Source organism: Cyberlindnera jadinii, assembly GCF_001661405.1.
Source record: "Cyberlindnera jadinii NRRL Y-1542 unplaced genomic scaffold CYBJAscaffold_10, whole genome shotgun sequence".
In the NCBI taxonomy this organism is placed as follows: Eukaryota; Fungi; Ascomycota; class Saccharomycetes; order Phaffomycetales; family Wickerhamomycetaceae; genus Williopsis; species Williopsis jadinii.
Genome location: NW_017963661.1, coordinates 159024 through 179592, shown reverse-complemented (window position 1 = coordinate 179592; position 20569 = coordinate 159024). Strand labels below are relative to the sequence as shown.

The window sequence follows — 20569 nt, the reverse complement described above, 5'->3', positions numbered from 1 at the left end:
GAGACAACTTGGTGCATTGTATATATGTACAGCTTCTATGGAGATAAATTGTCACACTTATGGGAAAAGTGGTGAGTAGGTGTATCAAACACCTAGGTTACCACCGCATCATAACCTCATGCGGCAATAGTGGATCATTCTGATCAATCACTGTAAATCCAGGGTTAAGGTCTGATGGTTGATGACTTTCAACTCCACTAAAGCCTTGAAACTCATCACCGTTGAACCCTTCAGATGATAATACCCCATGGAAATTAGCCGCACTATTCCAGGAATGAGTAACAGGTTCGCTCATCATACGACGTATTGGCTGAGGTGATAACTCACCGTAAAGGTTCTGGAAAGTGTTTGCCCTTGGGGGCAATTGATGAGAGGGCATGGGGATAAAAGCACTCTCTGTTGGGATATTTGTATATGGCATAGCAACGTTTGGCACTTGTGCAGGCATACTTAGTATTTGTGCAGGTGCCACGATTGGTCCAACAGTGGCATCTCGACAGGAGTAGCTTTCGCAACCCGGTGATACAGATTCATCCGGTACTAATGTGCTATCAACTTTACCTCCAAAGTCCGAGACAGTGGTATTACTAATGGTGTCATCCTGTTCCTTAGGGTGTTCTTCAACAGTTTCACATTCTGATACATTGGACAAGAACGTTGGTTCTGGTGAAGAGACACCATCAACAGGTAAGAAGAAACGACGCGTTGTTGTTTCATTGTCGGAACCTTCCAATGTGAATTCCCAAAGAATTAGGGCCTTGATGTCATCCATTTCATAACCAACTTTGGAATTCTTGTGGTATATCAATTGCATCATCGTTAACCCCTTCACTCCAATAGCCTTTTGAGTCCTGCTCTGCTTAGGATTTGAAACGTTATTGATATTGTTGTGAGTGCTGTTGAAGAACTGCACCCAAAACTCCGCGGCAAATGGTAATGACAGTGTAACATTGTTTAGCTTTGTATTGCTATCCTTAACAAGTTTCAAAACTGTTGCAGCAGAGTTAATGTTAAGAACCTCATTGCCGTAACAGTAAATCACCGTCTTACAAGAGAAGGACTTTTCATCGCGGGTTGACCCTTTCAGTTGCACTTTCAAATCTGTCTGAGGAGTGCATGCTTCCTCCGAAAGTTGTAGCTTGACCAGGTTGTGTATAATTGGAATCTGTTTATCTTGTGCTTCGCCTTTCTTGTAGTAATCGTTGAGACTTGGAAATCTGTTCTGAACACATGCATCCTTCTTGAGTCTCAGTGGAGGTTGTTCTTCCTGTTGCAAAGAAGTAAAGACAAACCCTTCACTGTTCTTCATTTGGAACTCCGTTAAAGCAGGTTCAACAGCAATGTATGGTTTCCGACGGCGTCTCACAGGGGAGCTGTCTCTTGACTTGTGAGTACGGCTTCTACTCTTTGGGGTAGATAGCTCGTGGCACTCTTTACGTTCAGTACTAGAACCAAGAGATTTTTGGAAAAAGATCTCAGTAAACACCTGATCGAACCTTTTCAAGGCATCAGGGTCGGTAGGTCCCGAGTTAATCAGCTCGATAATCTGTGTGTTCCTTTTCAAGTTCTTGATTACCTGGATGTGGCTCGAAACTTGTTTTCTGGTTCTGACTTTACCAGTCTTCTGCAAGATATAATCAGAGATGAGTTCATTCCGACCACACGATTTGCCGCTGATTTTGATCTTCGACAGCCCATTTTTCGGAATCATACGTAGCGCCTCTTCAAAAGCAGACTCTACTTCATCGCTCCAGATGTTATCATCAGCTGATGAATGCTTCAGGGTTGAAGATGGTGATCCTCCATGTTCTTCTTCGCCTGTGCTCTCCTCGTCACGGTGGCTGTTGCATCCAGAGTCCTTGTTCAGAGAAGATTGCGATATGGTGCCGAGGACTGTGCGTGGCGATGAGCTCTTTCTCTTTGCAATGTGCTCATCCTCCAGCAGTACACCATCCTGTTGTAAATCCATAGATCTCTTTTTCGTATTGTGACCCACGCCGTGGACTTCGTACACCTGTTGGCCAACATCGTTCAGTGAAACATCAACAATAACACCACGGCCTTTACGACGCTGTGAAGGTGGAGGCGTCAAGACACCTGTATCCAATGCCATAGAGGCATTCGCCTCTTTGCTCTGAGTGTAAACCGCCATAGAATTATCTTTCTCGTGTGGACTTCTTTCCACGGTTGCTATTTCTCGTGGGCTGTTTGTTGATGTTTGCTTGTTTATTTGTGTTTTGTTTGCAAGGTCCAAAACTCTAAAAGGAATCAGAAAACACAGCTCACAACACAAACACAACTGCAGGGGGGGATTTTTTGCGAGACTGTTTTGGCGCGACGCGTGTTTCTCGTGTACCTGAAAAATGGAAATGGAATTGAGGACACACGCACACCCGCACGAAATCTCAGAAAAATCTGTGTGGGAAAGCTGGTTGAATGTTCCCAGGTCTTGGAAAGGAAAACAAAGAAATCAACGGCACGAAGCTCAAGAAATCCTTATGGCTTCTGTTTCAGGTCCAAAAATAGCTGGGAAGCGGTGCAATGTCGCAACGGGTTCCGAACTCTGGGCTGGGAGGTTGTGAAAAAGCAGACGAAATATACGAGCTCCAAAAACCGCTGCTAAGGCGTTTGGAAACTGCGAAAAGAAGGAAAAACGAACGAGTCTTTGAAGTTATTGCCTGTCAAGTTAACCAATTGATATAACAAGAGTTTATCAGCACTGGTTATCTCGAGTTTAATGTATTCCAATTTTTTGTTACAAAATGGGATACCGTGCAATCTTAAACAACAGGTAGTAACAAGCCCCCCAATAACAACGAATGTGTAAAATGAGATGACAAAAGATTGACAAAATCCACTGAAGTCGTTCACAACAATATATCACCTTTCGATACTGCACTAAGTAGATTGCACCTTTAAATTAGTACGTTGAGACAATCTATGGGTTTATATCCTTCAACAGCAGACGTTGTCAATTGGAGAAGCAGGAAAAGAAGAGAGAGAGATATATGTAATCAATTTTGCGTCGAGCTGACAAAAGGGAAATTGCAGAGTATATAAATACAGCACCGATCTCATCTGAAAAGCTCAAGCCGGGTTCAACCTCTGAAAAGACGTACCACAAATTTTATATCTCGAACTTTGCCCGAAACGTCTACATGTGTATGTGGACTTTGAAGGCTGGACAGGCAAAGTCGCAAGTCAATGTATATGTATGTAGCCATCTGTATGTAGTACGTGCGTGTAAGCTGTTGAAGATCACAGGCATATTTTTGCACTGCGCACACCTGCATAGCACAGTTGAACGTTTAAAGCTCCACTGAACTTTAAATCTACACTTCCTGAGGCTAATTGTAACGTTGTCAATTGTAACTTACAACATTGGCGTGACAGTAATTGTGAATAGTACTGCACATATGTATACTTCATAACTTCTCAATTTCAGGTGTATCCTGCAGATGTGTCCGAAGGCTCAAGTAACATACTCTGACGTCAGATTAATAACTAGAAGCTCGACTTGAAATGACCAACTACATCCAATTGGTAGTTTCATCAACTTTAAGTAACACTCTGGAAGGCTGATCTGACTTTTGAATTTCTCGGAATACACACTATGGCTTAGAATACGTCGGTATACAATGTCTAATTAGTGCACTTGGGCTTGAACACACGCCATATGTCGGTGCATGACGTCTAAGGCTCAGACCGAAATATATTCGTTGTAAAGGCTAACATGGTCGACAGGACAAAAAACAATCTACTCCATTATCCATCTTCTCGCTTATGTTGTCCTCAGGTGGGAGATGCGGACCGACGTTTTTATAGCGATTGATCCATCCGGGTCCAAGTTCACAGTGCTCCTGTCCTTTGAGTTACACTTTATGACTGCAGTACGACGTGGGAACTATGTCTTCGAATTATAAGTGGTGTCCCATGGACCGGCTAAAGGGGTGGAGAAAACAAGCTTGTATAACACTTGTGACCAATATGGTGTGGTATACCGTACAGGTGTTAAATTATACACTAAATAATATTAGGGTTGTAGGTCTGTGGCCATATACAACAAGTCACAGAATGTTCAAACCATAGTGTCGTTGAAAAATCCGTAAGGGAACATATTCCTTGGGACTAGAGATTATATTGGTTGGTTCACTGTTAGTTAACTGGAAAGATACTCCATCAACTCACACAGTTAACAGCTTACAACTGTACAAAGATACTTCTAAAGCGTGCGTGTCTTAATGTTTGATCTTGCCCGATTGCGCTCTATATTAAGCCGCTCGAAGAAACACGCCTAAATAAGAAAACACTCAAGAGGAGAGGGGAGGTCAGTAAATGCATGTTGTTTATTACACACACGCAAAGTAAAACGGAGAAGAAATCTAAGAAGCTTCCTACGGTAGATCCGCAGGCTAATTAATATGGTGTATAACCGAAACTAACAGAGCTAATGGGTACATAATACATAGTGGTATGTCCTTTCAAGACTTATATCTATTACTATTTCAACTAACGGGTATTCTTACAAGAAGATTAAATCGGGAATTGGAGTTTGGTATGGTTTAACCTATGTCACAAGTTTCAACTTTCAACTTATTAATAGTCCATGTGGCTTGCTGCATGAAGTGGTGTATTCTCGTGTCTCGCTTTGGTCGTCTGCAAAGTAGTGTCTGAACAAAGAAGCGTATCCGCGCCCGCAGGCAAGCTCTCTTACACTGACACTTATAATTACTCGCTCCCTATCTCTGTTTCTGTCTCTGTTTCTCTTTTCATATACATATTACCTTCCTGAGATGTGCACAAGATCATAATAAGCCTCTGCTGACGTGTGTATGTGCTTTTTTGTTCCTTCTCTTCAACCACCAGCTCTAATTTATGGAGAAGCTTCATCTGTTCATCGATATTAAAAGAACCTGGAGCTGACTAATGCAGTACCTACTTCTATGGTACTCTGTATGGAGTTTATAACTGTCGATGAACTTTAAAACTTCTTCTGGCTTATTTCATTGAATGAAAAGTTTTCTGTAGCTATCTATCCCATTAAAATGATAGGTTACTTCACCAGAATAATAAAGAAATTAATATGAGTTATAATTGTCTCACCTCAAATATGGACCTCACAATTCATTAAGATACATGCATTAAGGAAGGAAAGCATCCTTGGACAATGCGGCTTCTTCATGTTTGTCAATAAGTGCTACCTCTTGATAATTGGACAAAATTCTTTGAACGTTTCATATGCAGCCGAAGAATAGAGCAGCTGCATCAACTGAAAGTAATTTTACGAACTCTCCCAGCGAACTTTGTTCCCAGAGAGGAGGACTTCTCCTTCAAGAATCTCGAAATGAACAAGTGTTGCTCTACTTGGTGGCCGTACATCTTGATGTGGCACTTTAAGTAAAGAAGGTCATCATTTTGAATGTTCTGGAAGGAAGTTTTACTACGTTCACTAAGCACATATGTGATTTTGCTGCAAAAGAAAATCAAATTAAGCACACAACATTTTCGAAGTCATTTAATACAATTATTTAATGCAAAACTTTTCTTACAGGGTGAAGGAGGATTATATTCATTGGCATCTAGAGATAGTTGTCTATCCGTGATAAGTTACATCCCATGTACTTCGAGTTATTTTCATCATCTGTAAGTACCTCTTTTGAGTTCAAATTTCCAATTATATGACTTGTGAAATAATAATTCCTTCATTCCTCCACCCTGTCTCCTCCACATTTCTCTGCGAGGTACACTACTATTTAGTATGAGACCTGCTATTTGTTGATAGCAAATATTATACGATGTAGCCTTCATCATTATTATTAACCCAAAATAGATTATCAAATGAAGTTTAGATGATGTAATGCACTTCTCCTAAACCCGCTAACAGTACAAGGTCGATATTGATAAATGTCTCGATGATAATATCCCCAAAATGATATGTTGACATCCAAGCAGAGAGTTGCTTGACAGCTGAATACAGACACTTGAAACATTTCCACCACGTGGCTCTAGGAATTGGCATTTTGTAAATACAGACTCTATAAGGACCTTTAAATTTGTTTCAACTTACTAAGCATTATACCCTTAAGAGGAATTCTACCGATATCAAGTATTACCCCTGAGACAGACCTCTTTTTTATTTCACCTCCAGCAACTGTGCCATGTAAATGTTTGAAACCATAATACAGTCCCAAATGGAGATCTTTTCATGAAGAATACAACATAATGTCTGAACAAGCATTCACCGTGTTCTGTGAAATAGCTCTCACTGGCGCCTTGATGCACAGACAACTATAGACCTAGGGTATCAAGAAAGGTCTCCTTGGAGCCGGTCAGCTCCTGAAGAGAAACAAACACTAATGACCACATTAATATCGGGGTCTCTATCTGTGTTCGGTCAAAAACAACATGTACATCCACCTTGGGATTCGCCGTGTTTTCGTTATTGACAAAATGCATGTTCATGTATAAATCCCCAACGGCCTGCAAATCCTAAATGTCTTTGTCGCCCACACGCCAACAAAAGACTCTGTTATTGCAGTCAATTTCCCAAATTGCAGCCGTTTCCTGCAACGTAGATCAACGTGAGCTCCTCCTTTGCTTACTCTTTTTGGGGTCAGGCTGACAATTTTTCGCTAATACGTTCCTCCTTTTTTCTGATCATATCTCCGATAGGCTTAGCAAGTTGTAACTTGGGTGTATGTGATTTGGAAGTTGTAAGCATGTACTTTCCAGTACATGTGTAAGAGTGCTTCTCCGGCTTCTCATTGAATAGAACCAAAAACATGACCTCTCAGTTATGATAAAAAGTGTGTGGAATCTTAATTGGACCCCCCTCTCAGAAATGACCAAGGAAGATTTTATCTGCGTTTTATGCCATTAACTGAAGATCAGCCTGTCCAATTAGGATGTCTCTATCAGTGTCACCTTGTAGCTCTACCTCATGTATATATGCGTAGGCTATGCCTACTAGCATCTCTACATGTAGTTAAAGACGGCTCATTCGCAGTATATCTCTATTGGGAACAAGCTCCCCTGCAAGTACAACTTCCACTAGCCATCTAAATATGTTTCACATCTGAGGGAATTTATGGGGATCTGCTGTTCCAAGACCAGGTCCTGGTCAATTTCGTAGGCTAGAACTTAGCGCCGAAATCATACATACGTGCTTAGTTCAAAACAAAATAGGCTGAAGATCTTCAAAACAGAATAAGGTGAACGGGGTTTCCAGCCACTGATCTCATGCTGTGTGTCAAAGACCAATTAGCTAGCTCAAATGTCTGTCAATAGCACTTGTGCTTTCCTCACTGTGTGTCTCACTGATGCCGGTTGTTTGTCTTTATCATTTTTTAGAAGTCCATTAGGTTATTAGTGAAATGGAACTAATGCCCCATGAACTGAAAGAGCGTGTGGCCCACCAGGCGTAGGTCATTACTAGAAATGTTATAGCGTTAGGAAGACCAAATTGATTAGTGAAGTTACGGCATTAGTTAAACAACATGTATGAAAACTTTTGTTGAGTGGACAATGTAATAAGTACTCCCTGTAATGATTAGGTCCACAGAAAACACTTCATGCAGTTATAAAGTTGTAGGTCGAAACGTGTGATCGTTTTACGATGATGACCATTTCCCCTTGCCATTGAAAAGTATGTTGTCTAGACTCAATGTGATATATTAACCACAGCACCTTATACCAGAGTCCTGAACACTTAAACACTAGAGTATATTACTTTGTAGAACTTCTAAATGGTGATGGGCTCTGGCGGAGTCCTCGATACAACCGTTAACCAGTGCAGTCACCGTTGACCAGCCATGTAGAATCTTGGTATGCATTGTTCATACAACGTTAACCTAAACCTGGCACATACGACCACTCACAGAGTACTCAAGCAAGTATTAGGTATCGTTTGGTGTTTTAAACTTCTTGTTGTCACTGATAGCTTGCACGTATACTTTGAGCTTGACATCATGTTACAATTCAGGGCTTGTAATATGTAACCTGTAATATCTAAGGTGTAATACATGTGGGACTAAGTGGACCCAAATGCACTATCCCAGAGTAGTAAAACTTTCTAGAACTTCCTCAAAGTTGTAGAGACATCCGTAAAACTTTACCGGCGACTTACAAAGCGCCTACGTGGGTGCCTCTTGTTCATCTCCGTCAGGTTTTGGGCGCGCGCAACATTTCAACGCATTCGTAAAACCGTTTGCTGCATTTGAAAAATAGATCAAACGTATTCAAAGTCGAACCACATTTACACCAACAGAAAATCGCTCAGTTCGATATCGTTGCGGAAAATGGATGAAATGAAGGTCTTCACCAACTGGTAAGAGTTTGATTCTTTATTACTAACAAATATAGTCCTGCCATTTATATTTGCACAAGCGTAGAATTACAACAAAAGCCTGTTGGTTGAATAACATCAACATCTCAACACCGCAGTGAACAAGTATTTTGTAGTACTTATTTGATTACTTTATACAGCGAATAGATATTTGATTCCTGTAATAGCAAAGTGGCGTGAGCTACAAATTGAGTGCTTGACAGGTCATAATCAAAAGAATAAAGAATTTGGAAAAGTTTGTTATCTGTGGCTTGACCTACAAGTAGTCAAAACAGGATGATATGTCAAGGCCGTATAGCACAGCATCAGATGTCTATAGGAGTGCAGTCAAAAACAACATGATTGATGGATCACCTATACCAGCTAAACGATGACCTCTAATAAGCATCTACGTAATATATGAATACATCGACCATTGGATTTTCTGGTGTCCTCCAGCCTTGATGAAGCAAAGCTGGAATATACCCGTCTCATTCACATTTTACTGTTCATTTTCCCCCCATCAAAGGAAAGTCATTGCCTATTGGTCTAGGGCTACGCGCATGCAGTGTACGTTACTTGAAGTTTAACCTTCTCGATATTGGAATCCCGTTATCACAAACCTTGAATGCCTCATTGTTGGTCATTTTAGCATTAAGGGAGGGCTAACGGACCCAGGAATTAGCGAACTATGAAGATCCTAAAGCAATCGTACGTTTTCAGCATAATTCTGAAAGCATCTTCAACGCCTCGCGATTGAGTAGGTGTATTGGTTGCCAATGATTAGTGTTGAGAACTACAGCGCCAAAGTCTGTTTCTGCCAAATTACGATTCACAAGCTTTATAACCACAACCTGGTTATACCTTTGATATTTAATCGTCGCGTGTGTCATCAATGCTGTAATATGGGTTCAATTGTACGGCAACTTAGTGAAAGGCTTAAACACAGGTATAAATTTCTACAAGGATGTAACGGACTGCTTGCGTAAGGGAAATTCCTATAGACATGGTTAGCGTGAATACAGGTCTTAGCTTAGATCGCTGCAGGAAAACCGTTAAGGACATGGTTGAAGGGAGATTCCAAAGTTAGTTAATTAAGTCCATATAATACTGGCTGTACCAACGCATACTGGCAAGTGACTGAGAGGATTATACTTCATGGGGCTACACAATAATGAACTTTCAAGGCGTGTATAGTTCATGCATTCTCACGCACCTCCAAGCTTTAAAATTATGAGATGCATCACCGTTTATGCACACGACACAGCTTAAGTATCATTTGGTATTGGTGCATAGGATATGTGCACAACGTCTACGTGGTTGGTTCTTTTGGACTTGATGCCAATTCCATAGTGAGAAAGAGAGTTCCTATCCAAGATGCTACTGCTACATACTGATTACTCAACACTTTCGAGTGAATATTTCATCAAGACACCTAGTACTACAGCACTTGCCCCGTTGTTTCATATAATAATGACGCCTGTGGCGACATCGTAACATGCAGGTGCTGAACATACCACTCAGCTATAGGTACACTGTCCTGTATTACGTGTTATGATCCAAACATGCTAGGGCCATAAATTAGTTCTCATCGATAGAGCTCAAATCTAACAAATTCTCATTCTTGCGCCAGACATAACGTTACTCCCCATCAGTTAAGGTTTTTTGAACTGGTTTCCGAAATTAAGCTTTAAAGTTTCCTATATCCCGGAGTTCAAGTATCTCGGTTTTTACCTCAACGGTATTCATTTATTGGTTGAGTTGACCGTCCAGCCAAAGTAATGGATATGAATACCAGCCGCCTATCACTTGAGATGTGCAGTGCAGTTGCATTCTTCAAATTGTGCGATATGTGAAGAAGTGGGTTTTTTAACCGATTATTAAGAGTTGGAAGTCGTAGATCGGCGTCCTCGGTCGTACACCATCGAAAATGCTATACCCTGTACATATGCTGATATATAATCCATTTTGGTGCCATGGCGAGAATCTTGCTGACAACCACACATTGCTCGTTTATCCCGGTATGTTCTGGTTCTTTATCGTATCAATCAAGTATGGGTTCTGCCTCTCTCTATGCCCCTAGTCCTAGAACTCGATAGCAACCATTTTGTAAGGAAATACATATACGCCTTTGTAGCCAAAATCGTATACCCCTGTTCATGGATATGGCCTCAAACTTGTATAACTCAACTGAAGCTTCTGTATTAATAATTCATCTTGATGTGATAAATGCGCCACAGGACTGTTGGAATGTTCATCAAGCCTTCTCACAGATGTCGCTAGTCAAACGTCAGCGAGGTACACCATCTTGAATACTGTTAGTAATATAGATAAAGTAGCACTGGTGTAATTCTAGACCATTCTCATCTTTTGGTAGCCTTACAAAATCTACTGAAGAAGTGAACAAAACGCGCAGCGCGTATCCGACGTTGATCAACATTTCAGGTACCAGGAACTACTCCGGTTCGGGTTACTCTCTCGACCCTTTGCAGAAAAAAACTGACGATCAAAATAAAGATGTCGTCAAATGGACCACATGGCTTAAAAGGCGAGGTACATTATCATGAAAGCGAGCTATAAACCACTGCTTAGGCGGTTTACATAAGCGTAGGTGCATGCACATTTCGAAATGTGTATCAAAAAAAAAAAAGTGGAAGCAACAGCCTTCGGTCGACGATCATTCCTAAGGTTGTAACGAACCAGGAATGATCAGCGGTTTACAATCCACCTTGCAAGCTACAACTTACTACTTCTGACTTACGAGTGATCCGTTTGGATGATATTTTAATACATATTGCATTTCAGTCCACACAATCTAATTTTCGTCGTCCGAGTCAAGTAATTTTGCATACTCGTCAGCATCGGCAAAGAGAGGAAGAGACTTGAGCTTGGCCTTTTTGCTCTTCTCCTTAGGCTCGTCGGAATCGGCTGAACGTTTCTTGCCTTTCTTTGGTTCTTCTGGTTCTTCCTCGGAGCTCACTTCGTCTTCAGAATCTCCCTTGAATAACTCAGCCTCTTCGTCCTCGCTCTCTGAGAATCCGGTGAAATCAGGTTCTTCCTCATCCTTTAGCTCTTCGCCAGAGACACTTTCATCGTCTGACATACCGATGGTTTGTAGTTCTACTTCAGAGCTACTATTGTCATCTTCATCTGAAATATCAGCTTCAAGTTCTTGTTCCAGTTCTTCGTCATTGAGATCACCTTCCAGTTCTCCATCATCACTGAAATCATCCATATCCAAATCGCTGAGATCTTCGCCGTCTGATTCTCCACCCTCGATATCTGGTTGAGACTTAACCAATGCATCCCACACTTCATCTTCATCGAGGTCGCTGTCTTGATCAAACTCCTCGTCCTTTGGCGCGATATCCTTGGTGTCGTTCTGCTTAGTCTGGAAGTACTCGTAGAAGAATCTTTCATCTGGTCTGATCTCTTCAACCCTCTTTGCTAACCAGTTCTCAGTATTTGCAGGAACCTCTCCTCTCACCATGTTAGATGCTTTAACCAACAATGACCCGGTATGTGCACCACCTAAAGGTTGCATGATGGAAGAACCCTTTGTAGTAGCCTTTTGTTTAGCATTTCTGTAAACAAATCTATCCAAAAAGTGGGAAAGCGTAAAGAGACCAAGGTCAGGTTTTTGTTGCTTCTCTTGAGAAAGGAAGGACTCCGCGTATAGTTGAACCGTTGGGTGATAGTGGTTCAAGAACTCACCAATCTCCCAAATCGAAGAGCTGGAAGCATTAGCAAATCTTGGGTCACGCTTACGGCCATCATAGACTTCCAAGGTTTTCTTTGGTTTATCAGTTGGCTTGTTATCCTCATCCTCAGATTTTACATCTTCAAAGTGTTCTTCTTCATCACTTTCTGCGTCGTCCATATACTTGTGGTCGACTGGGGTGTTGATTGCTAAGTTCCTTATCTGAGGAACTTGGGCTTGCAACTCCATTAACAGGTACAACATACCAGCAATAGGCCCAACATTAGTCCAGTTGTAACAGATTTGGACTATTCTTTTCACAAATGCAAGAACTCTTGGAATATCTGAATCTTTTTTCAACGCCTTGAATAACAAATTGAGATAAATACCTTGCTTAGAAGACGTAACCAGTCTTGGGTCTAACAAAGATTCATACAATGTTCTATAGAATCTGTCTGCATTCATATTTTGAGCGCTGGTGATCTGGAAGATGAGCATCAAGGCTTGGACAGAGGTATTGAAATTGGAAGAGTGAGTGATTCTAAACATTGTGTCAAGGTGTTTGTTATAAATTTCCATTGGCAAGTCTGAGAATGGGAAGGCACGGTTGACACCAGTGAGAAGGGCAGAAAACAGTTTGGAATCCTTCTCTTCTAAAACTTCGTCTTCTGTCTTCGCATTCTTAACAGATTTTCCTCCCTTCTTGCCTTTTTTGAAATTCTTGTTTCTGTTCTTGTAGTTATTGGTCTTTGTCTCTTGGTTCTGCGTTTTGTTATCAGCCTGATGTGGATCTGACTCTATCAACAATTTTTCCAATAGGGCAAAATAAGTCTTTACCAACTCGTTGGCAATGTCTTCTTCCCGTCTTGTTAAAATTGTCTGGTTCAACGTCAATACTGAGTAGTACTTTGTGTGATAATCAATATTTCTTTTGAATACAATGTCGATAACAGAATCGATGACGATTTTCTTCATATTAGGATGAACTTGTTCCAATTGTAAGATTTGGTAAGAGGTTTTCGCACTGACTTTGTTATCGATATCACCAATTTTGTTTACACCTAATCTCAAAAGATTCACCTCCTGTTCTGGCTTAGCCTTGAGCAAGTCAAATACATGACTCACAACATTCATTCTAACGTGCATGATTGGATCATGGGAGAGCACTTCAAGAACTTGGATAACTTTGAAGTAGAAAGTCTTCAAATAGTCCTCAAAGTAGAACAAAGCCAATTGCTTCTTTGAAAGCATCATATTCAACGGTTGATTCTTGAAATGTCTAAGCTTTCTGTCTGGCAGCAAACCATTGATGAACAAATCCTTTAAAGCGTTCAAAGATTGCAATTGGGCGTTTCTGGATTTTTTGTTCAACAAACCAAGCATCATATCGAAAGACTTGATGTTATGAGCCGGTGCTTCTTGAATAAGCAATGTAAGAGCAGATATCTTATCACCCAGTGTACCATCAGATAGAATTTGAGACAAGAACTTTCTCTGAGACGATGTCTTTGAGAATTCATCGTAATAAGCCTTATTATCTGCTTCCAGTGCCTCTTTACCTCTCTGGTAAAGACGATCGATCTGGTCCTTTGTGATGTTGGCTGTTTCGTTTGTAAGGTCCAATGGAATATTGTACCAGTCAACTTGTGGTTGGATTAACAACTTTGATGTGTTTAAAATGGAATTTGGGTCAACTCTCTTGTGAGTTGGAAGTTCATTCTTCTTAGGAAGGTTTGATTCCTGAAGTGTCTGTTTTTCTTCTTGTTGCTCTTCCTCTTCCTCCACTTCCTCCTCTTCTTCCTCTTCCTCTTGTTCTTGTTCTTCCACTTCCTCGTCTTCCTCCTCCCCATCAGGTTCATCAGCCTCCTCATCAGGTTCATCAGCAACCAAAGCCTGTGATCCATCCAAACCAATATTCTTCATAAACATAGACAAATCTTTGTTCAAATCTTTATCATTTGCACCACTGACATCACCAAATTCTTCTTCAGAGTGTTCACCATCAGAGACGCCTTCAAGTAACTTGAGATCTTCCTCGGTGGCCCCAAGCTCCAAGGCTTCACGGCGAATGGCATCATCCAATGATGCAGAATCTTCGTTCTTAGAAACTGCATCTCTGTGAGGTTTCTTGTCTGATTCTTTATCCCTGGTGTCGTTCTTCACTTGTTTGTTCTTGTGGGTTGGCTCTCTAGCCTTTTCTCTCTTGTCATTTTTCTTCCCTGGTTTTTTACCACCATTGGACAACTTAGAGGCAACTTTGTCCTTTAACCCAGACAGATCAAGTTTAACACCCTCCATTGCCTATGGTTAATAAACTTTCTTTTCTTCTAAAGACCTCCAATGCTTGTAAAAGAGCGAGAGCCAAAGTACAAAAAAAATTTTTAAACCTCATCGGCTGTGTGGTCCGTACCTTAGAAAAAGCACGATTTGATATTTCAACCCAACGTTGGACTACTAATATTCTGTTAGAGATCTTGGTATTGAACAGAAATGCAAAAAAAAGTATCAGCATACTCTCATCTATTCACTAAACTAGTTACTCTCTTTTTGTATTCAGATGGCATACTTCTTTGTCCACTCCTTAGCGTTCTTTTGATATAGCTCAGGGTTGGTCTTGTATATATGAGCAATTTCTGGAACAAGTGGATCATCTGGGTTTGCGTCTGTCAATAACGAGCAAATGGACAAAAGCACCTTAGAGATTGTCAATGCTGGGGACCATTGGTCTTTGAGAATGTCTAGACAAATGTTACCGTTGGAGTTGATGTTTGGATGGTAAATCTTTGTTGTAAATTGCACTTTTGGTGGTTTGAATGGATAGTCAGTTGGGAAGTGGATGGAGAGGAAGAAAACACCTCCTGCGTATGGAGAGTCGGCTGGACCCATGATAGATGCTTGCCAGTGGAACAAATCGTCACCAACTGGGCCGGCAGAACAAGAAGATGGGGGATCTCTACAGCGGTTGGGTTAGTAACCATGGAAAACAAACACAGTGAAGATGGAGGAGAACCATCACGCGTTATCCATCGCTGTTTCCACCTAAGCATATTGTCAGGAACAGCGCCTACAATCGGATGTCCATTGTAGAGGCCAATCCAGGGGGGAGGGAGGGCAACAGCCAAAAAAACGTCGCCGCCGTCAACGTCAACAACTCTCTGAGGCTAGCAGAAAAAGGACAGATCAACAGGGCGGTTTCACGGTACAGTGTCACTCAGCTGGTATATAGCACCTTCTGCGAACACCATCTGGGGCCAGCACGGACCACCGTCCTGTTTCAAAGCTACCATCGATAGCGCTCCTACCCGCCCAAAAGACAAACAGTGGTGTTTTTCTCTCATTCAACCAGGCGAGGAAAAAAGGGAAAAACTCGTATGAGGGAAAATGCCCAACACCGTAAAAACAAAATAACAAAGGGAGGAAACTGCAACGAATGTAACACTTTCAACACTTACCTTCCAAGATCGTTCAACTCCTTGGTGATTCTCTTTAATGACATAGTGGCTATTAATTTCTGTGTGGTGTTTTTGTGTTTGAGATAAGGAAAGCTTTAGAAGTTTTTCTATGTAGCGAAGGAAAAGAAGGGGAAAAAGGAGAAGGAACTCGACCAACTGGGAAGGGAAAAAGAAAAATAATTAGAGGTCTTGTGGCAAAAAATTTTCGATGGACGTTGTGTGGCACAAACCGGTTCTGTTTGCATGTTCGTGGTCTTTTTTTTTCCACGCTCTTCTGGAAATTGGACGTGTGTGGTTCGGGTGTTGAGATGTGGTGGGTAAATCGACGTTATGGAGTTGGTGTGCAGGTGTGAGATGTCACAAAGGTTTATGCTCATATGACGGAGGGCTGTGAATGGTGTTGAACATGCTTATGTATTGAATTGATGCCACTGGTTATATTTTGATTGTTTTACCAGTACTAGTTAAGAAAATTCCAAAGATTTATGAGGAGTCTTCACGTTTCAGAAATTCTAGTGTAAAACAGAGCTATCCTTTTTTGAATATAAAACCCAATAATGCATTTTAACATTTGAATCTAGATGTTGCCGAATAATATATATTTAAGAACCAACTCTTGATATTTATTGTTATAAAAGCGAGAAAGATGGCCACCAAGGGTATTCATATGGAAACTACATTTTGAACGCATTAATACACAACATTTAAGCACATCAGGTGCGACCACTAGCTTGTCCACTCAATGTCAAGGTCATCGGCTAACTGTCAATGAACAACTCAAAAGCACCAGAACTGAAGGAGTGCTCGTGACTTGAATAGTACCTGTCTCTGTATCACTCCTAACATGTTGCTGGCTAGTACCTTTAGTCGAACTGTCCCATTGCCGTTGTTAACGCCGAACGTATACAAACCTGGTTTTGGATCGTGCTGCGTGTGAATTCTGGGGCATGGGTTAGGGGAAGCTGTTTCCCCATCAGACTGCACAAGGGCAACTTCCAAATGGTAGCCTTGTATACAATGTGTACGCACTTGGACATCCTTACGCCGTCAACGATTAAGCTTCCTAACCCCAGCTAACTGCGTTAATCATACAGCTGATCTGTCCCAGCTCTTCGGGGTTTAGCCGATGTTCTCTCTCCTTACGTTTTTCCCAAACCTCAGCACCGACACACCACTTCTGATCTACTCCACCCCACTCCAACGTGCCATCCGAATGATTATTGAGCATCAATAATTATCCCAAGCTACGAACGGTGTGAAACTCTCTGATCGACAAGATACAAGCTGGGCCCATGCCCAAAGTTCGGCAGAGCAATCAAAGGATTCTCTGCGCCTTTACGGATTTACCAGGAGGGGGATGGTTGACATAAGTTGCGTGCTGCAGGCCTGCTGAGCCTTTGGAGGGACACCACGAGTTGTCACCGTTCACTCTGAAACTGGTGTACACACGTTCAACTCTATGAACTGGACTAAGAATTGGACTCCGAAGCAGCCCACATTCATGCATTCATGCAGGCAGAGAGCCCATGTTGCTAATCACCCGTAAGGGAGCGGATTCACACGGGTTCCACCTTCTAGCCAGATGGCTGAAGCTGTCTTCCCAAGGCACCACTGAATTGAAACAGAGAGCACTTGATTCCATGCACTCGGGTTGTTACGGGCCCCGGCCGACTGCCACCAAAAATAAGCACAAGGCATGATAAGGGAAGGGGGGCCCGTCCACAGTAAAATTGGCAGAACCACTACAAGGCCAACACAACTGAAAAAAACTCAATTGTCACGCACAAGCCATGTAGATGATAGGTAGGCAACTTCGCTGGAAGCAAGCTCGAGTCACGTTACAGCGACTTCGGTCCTACCAATTCTGCAAAGCGCGACCGGAAGTCTGTCTGGGCTGTCCAAGCTTAGCCAATTGGTCCCAAGGATCTGTATTCTAAGAGAAAGTTTATACGCTGTATTGTGTCGTGTACAGATAACTCTGATGCAGCGAGCCGCATCAGTGTGGCCTTTTGTCGAACCATCTCATGGCATCCACGTTACGTATGGGTTGTAACACAACGAGTTTGTGAGCCAAACAGGGGGTTACATCCAAGTCCGAATCCATACTCCGAAAAAGTATAAATAAGGGGCAGTTGAACTTGTGTAGTTCCGCATCACTCTTCACTCAATTGCTTGTTTATACACACAAGGACAACAAGAGAAAATAACAATATGTCTGAGATTCCAAAGACGCAAAAGGCAGTCATCTTCTACGAGAACAAAGGTGAATTGCAATACAAGGACATTCCAGTTCCAGAGCCAAAGCCAAATGAGATTTTGATCAATGTCAAGTACTCTGGTGTCTGTCACACCGATTTGCACGCATGGCACGGGGATTGGCCATTGCCAACCAAGTTGCCTTTGGTTGGTGGTCACGAAGGTGCCGGTGTCGTTGTTGCTAAGGGTTCCGAAGTGAAGAACTTTGAGATTGGTGACTACGCCGGTATCAAGTGGTTGAACGGATCCTGTATGTCCTGTGAGTTCTGTGAGAAGTCCTTCGAGGCCAACTGTCCAAAGGCCGACTTGTCTGGTTACACTCACGATGGTTCATTCCAACAATACGCCACCGCTGACGCTGTCCAAGCCGCCCACATTCCAAAGGGCACTGACTTGGCCGAAGTTGCTCCAATCTTGTGTGCTGGTGTCACCGTTTACAAGGCATTGAAGACCGCTGACTTGGAGCCAGGTCAGTGGGTTGCCATCTCCGGTGCCGGTGGTGGTTTGGGTACTCTTGCCATTCAATACGCTAAGGCCATGGGTCTTAGAGTTTTGGCCATCGATGGTGGTGAGGACAAGGGTGCATTGTGTAAGGAGCTCGGCGCTGAAGTGTTTGTCGACTTCACAAAGTCCAAGGACATTGTCAGTGACATCCAAGCTGCCACCAACGGTGGTCCACACGGTGTCATCAACGTTTCCGTCTCTGAAAAGGCCATCGAACAATCCACAGAGTACGTTAGAACATGTGGTACCGTTGTGCTTGTCGGTTTGCCAGCTGGTGCTGTTGCTCGTGCACAAGTCTTTGGTGCTGTGGTCAAGTCTATTGCCATCAAGGGTTCTTATGTCGGTAACAGAGCTGATACCCGTGAGGCCATCGACTTCTTTGCAAGAGGTTTGGTGAAGTCTCCAATCAAGATTGTCGGCTTGTCAGAGCTACCAAGGGTTTACGAAGAGATGGAGAAGGGTGCCATTCTCGGTCGTTATGTTGTTGACACTTCCAAGTGAAGGAGCTCAACACTCTTCATCATCTACTTTAATTATTCCTCCTTTCATATATAACCAATTTCACGACTTTGATGTGCTTAAAGATTACAACGTTGATCTACGTTGGTGTAGCTCTGCGCATAAGGTGCTGGTTCCGAAAAGGGGAAGCGCTTGCGCGGGAACTCAGTCGCCTGCGGATTCCATTTGCATGGAGCTTCCGATCATGGACTACAACAGGCCTTCCCCGTTGGCCTGATTTGTATATAAGGAGAAGATCGGACCAGTTGAGCAGGTTGATTCCAGCAAGGCACCTCTACACAGGAAACATTGAAGGGAAATCATGTCAATTCCAAAGACGCAAAAGGCCGTTCTGTTCAGAGAACACAACGGCCCGCTGTTATACACCGACGTTCCAGTACCGGAGCCATCAGATACTGAGATTCTTATACGCTTATCGTACTCCGGGGTGTGCCACTCTGACCTGCACGCATGGCGAGGCGACTGGCCCGATCCTACAATTTTACCACTTATTGGTGGCCACGAAGGTGCTGGCGAAGTCGTTGCCATAGGCTCTGCAGTGAAGAACTTCAAAGTTGGCGACCTTGCAGGCGTTAAATGGATCAACAGAACGTGCCTCACCTGTGAATACTGTCTGCGTGGTGAAGAGACCTGTTGTATGAACCAGGACATCTCTGGTTATACCGTTCAAGGTACCTTTCAACAGTACGTAGTGGCTGATGCCATCCAAGCAGCAAAGATTCCTCCTGGAGCGGATTTGGCAGAGGTTGCACCTCTACTATGTGCTGGTTTGACAGCTTATAAGGCCTTGAAGAAGGCCAATTTGCAGCAAGGAGAGTGGTGTGCTATCATCGGTGCCGGTGGTGGATTGGGAAGCTACGCAGTGCAGTTTGCCAAAGCGATGGGCTTCAGAGTGATCGCCATTGATGCTGGTAACAAGTCGCAGATGATCAAAGATCTCGGTGCTGAGGTCTTTATTGACTTTACTCAGTGTGATGATCTTGCTAAAGAAGTCGAGAGGATAACAGACGGAGGTGCCCATGGTGTCATTAACTTCAGCGTCAGTAGCAAAGCCATGAACGTGGGTATTAAGTACGTTAGAACATTGGGAACTTTTGTTATTGTCGGGATGCCTGCGAATGCCGTCATCGAAAGCAACGTTGGAGACCACGTTAACAAGCAGTTCAACATCACGGCGTCGAGTGTTGGTACGAGAGCCCAAATGGAGGATGTTCTCTCCTTTTACTCCCGCGGGCTGGTCAAGTCCAAAATTCAGGTGTTCCCGTTGAGTCAATTGTCCAAGGTGTACGAAATGATGGAAAAGAACAAGTTACAAGGGAGAGCTGTTGTTGATAACTGGAGATGAGTATGTAAACGAAAATTGTAATGCTTCATTGGCCAATATCCTCCAAGCCTCCTGAATGGCTGGTCTCCCTTTGACACGTTACTTACAAAAGGAGAGCTGTAGGCTACGAGTAGAGGGGTTGATTGTGGGGTATGTAATTGTTGTAGTCCAACTTTCAGGCTCAACAAGTTTATGGAGTTAAATGTCCTTCGGTAACATGCAGCTGGGTCACCGGAGTTGTGAAAAGCACTCAAAATTTCCTCGAGGAAGTACACGGACCTCGAATCGAATTGAGGAAAGTTATCTATACAGAATGAACCTAACAAAGGAGCTCAGAAGCAATCACAAGTTCTCTCAATGATCCACAGTATCAATTGGCAATATACTCTTGTAGAGCCATACCAGCTTTGGTGCTTTGTCTTATTCTCCAGAGACCTCGATGCCCAGTGCCCGTGAGCGAAACTCCGAACAGAAAAGTCCGACGGAGATCT

The 20569-nt window shown here is 42.7% G+C and overlaps 5 protein-coding genes across 5 annotated transcripts; 2 read left to right on the top strand and 3 right to left on the bottom strand.

The window, feature by feature from the left end:
• Positions 1-97: 97 nt before the first annotated feature.
• On the bottom strand, positions 98-2152 carry TEC1 (Tec1p; the record flags this gene model as incomplete). The annotated part of the gene is made up of 1 exon (XM_020213757.1): positions 98-2152. The coding sequence occupies one exon, from the start codon at positions 2150-2152 to the stop codon at positions 98-100; it is 2055 nt and encodes a 684-aa protein (XP_020069588.1).
• An 8986-nt stretch (positions 2153-11138) lies between these two features.
• Positions 11139-14321, bottom strand: MAK21 (RNA-binding ribosome biosynthesis protein MAK21; the record flags this gene model as incomplete). The annotated part of the gene is made up of 2 exons (XM_020212842.1): positions 11139-12149; positions 12219-14321. 2 exons carry the CDS (start codon positions 14319-14321, stop codon positions 11139-11141), a joined length of 3114 nt encoding a protein of 1037 aa, XP_020069587.1.
• Positions 14322-14576: 255 nt separating this feature from the next.
• CYBJADRAFT_163326 (ubiquitin-conjugating enzyme) lies at positions 14577-15519 on the bottom strand (the record flags this gene model as incomplete). The annotated part of the gene is made up of 2 exons (XM_020213756.1): positions 14577-14976; positions 15476-15519. The coding sequence occupies 2 exons, from the start codon at positions 15517-15519 to the stop codon at positions 14577-14579; spliced, it is 444 nt and encodes a 147-aa protein (XP_020069586.1).
• Positions 15520-17652: 2133 nt separating this feature from the next.
• On the top strand, positions 17653-18782 carry CYBJADRAFT_168474 (zinc-dependent alcohol dehydrogenase). The gene has a single exon (XM_020215388.1). It carries the CDS (start codon positions 17687-17689, stop codon positions 18734-18736), a length of 1050 nt encoding a protein of 349 aa, XP_020069585.1. The 5' UTR covers positions 17653-17686; the 3' UTR covers positions 18737-18782.
• On the top strand, positions 18678-20450 carry CYBJADRAFT_168472 (zinc-dependent alcohol dehydrogenase). Its single transcript, XM_020215387.1, has one exon. The coding sequence runs from the start codon at positions 19056-19058 to the stop codon at positions 20097-20099; it is 1044 nt and encodes a 347-aa protein (XP_020069584.1). The 5' UTR covers positions 18678-19055; the 3' UTR covers positions 20100-20450.
• Positions 20451-20569: the final 119 nt, after the last annotated feature.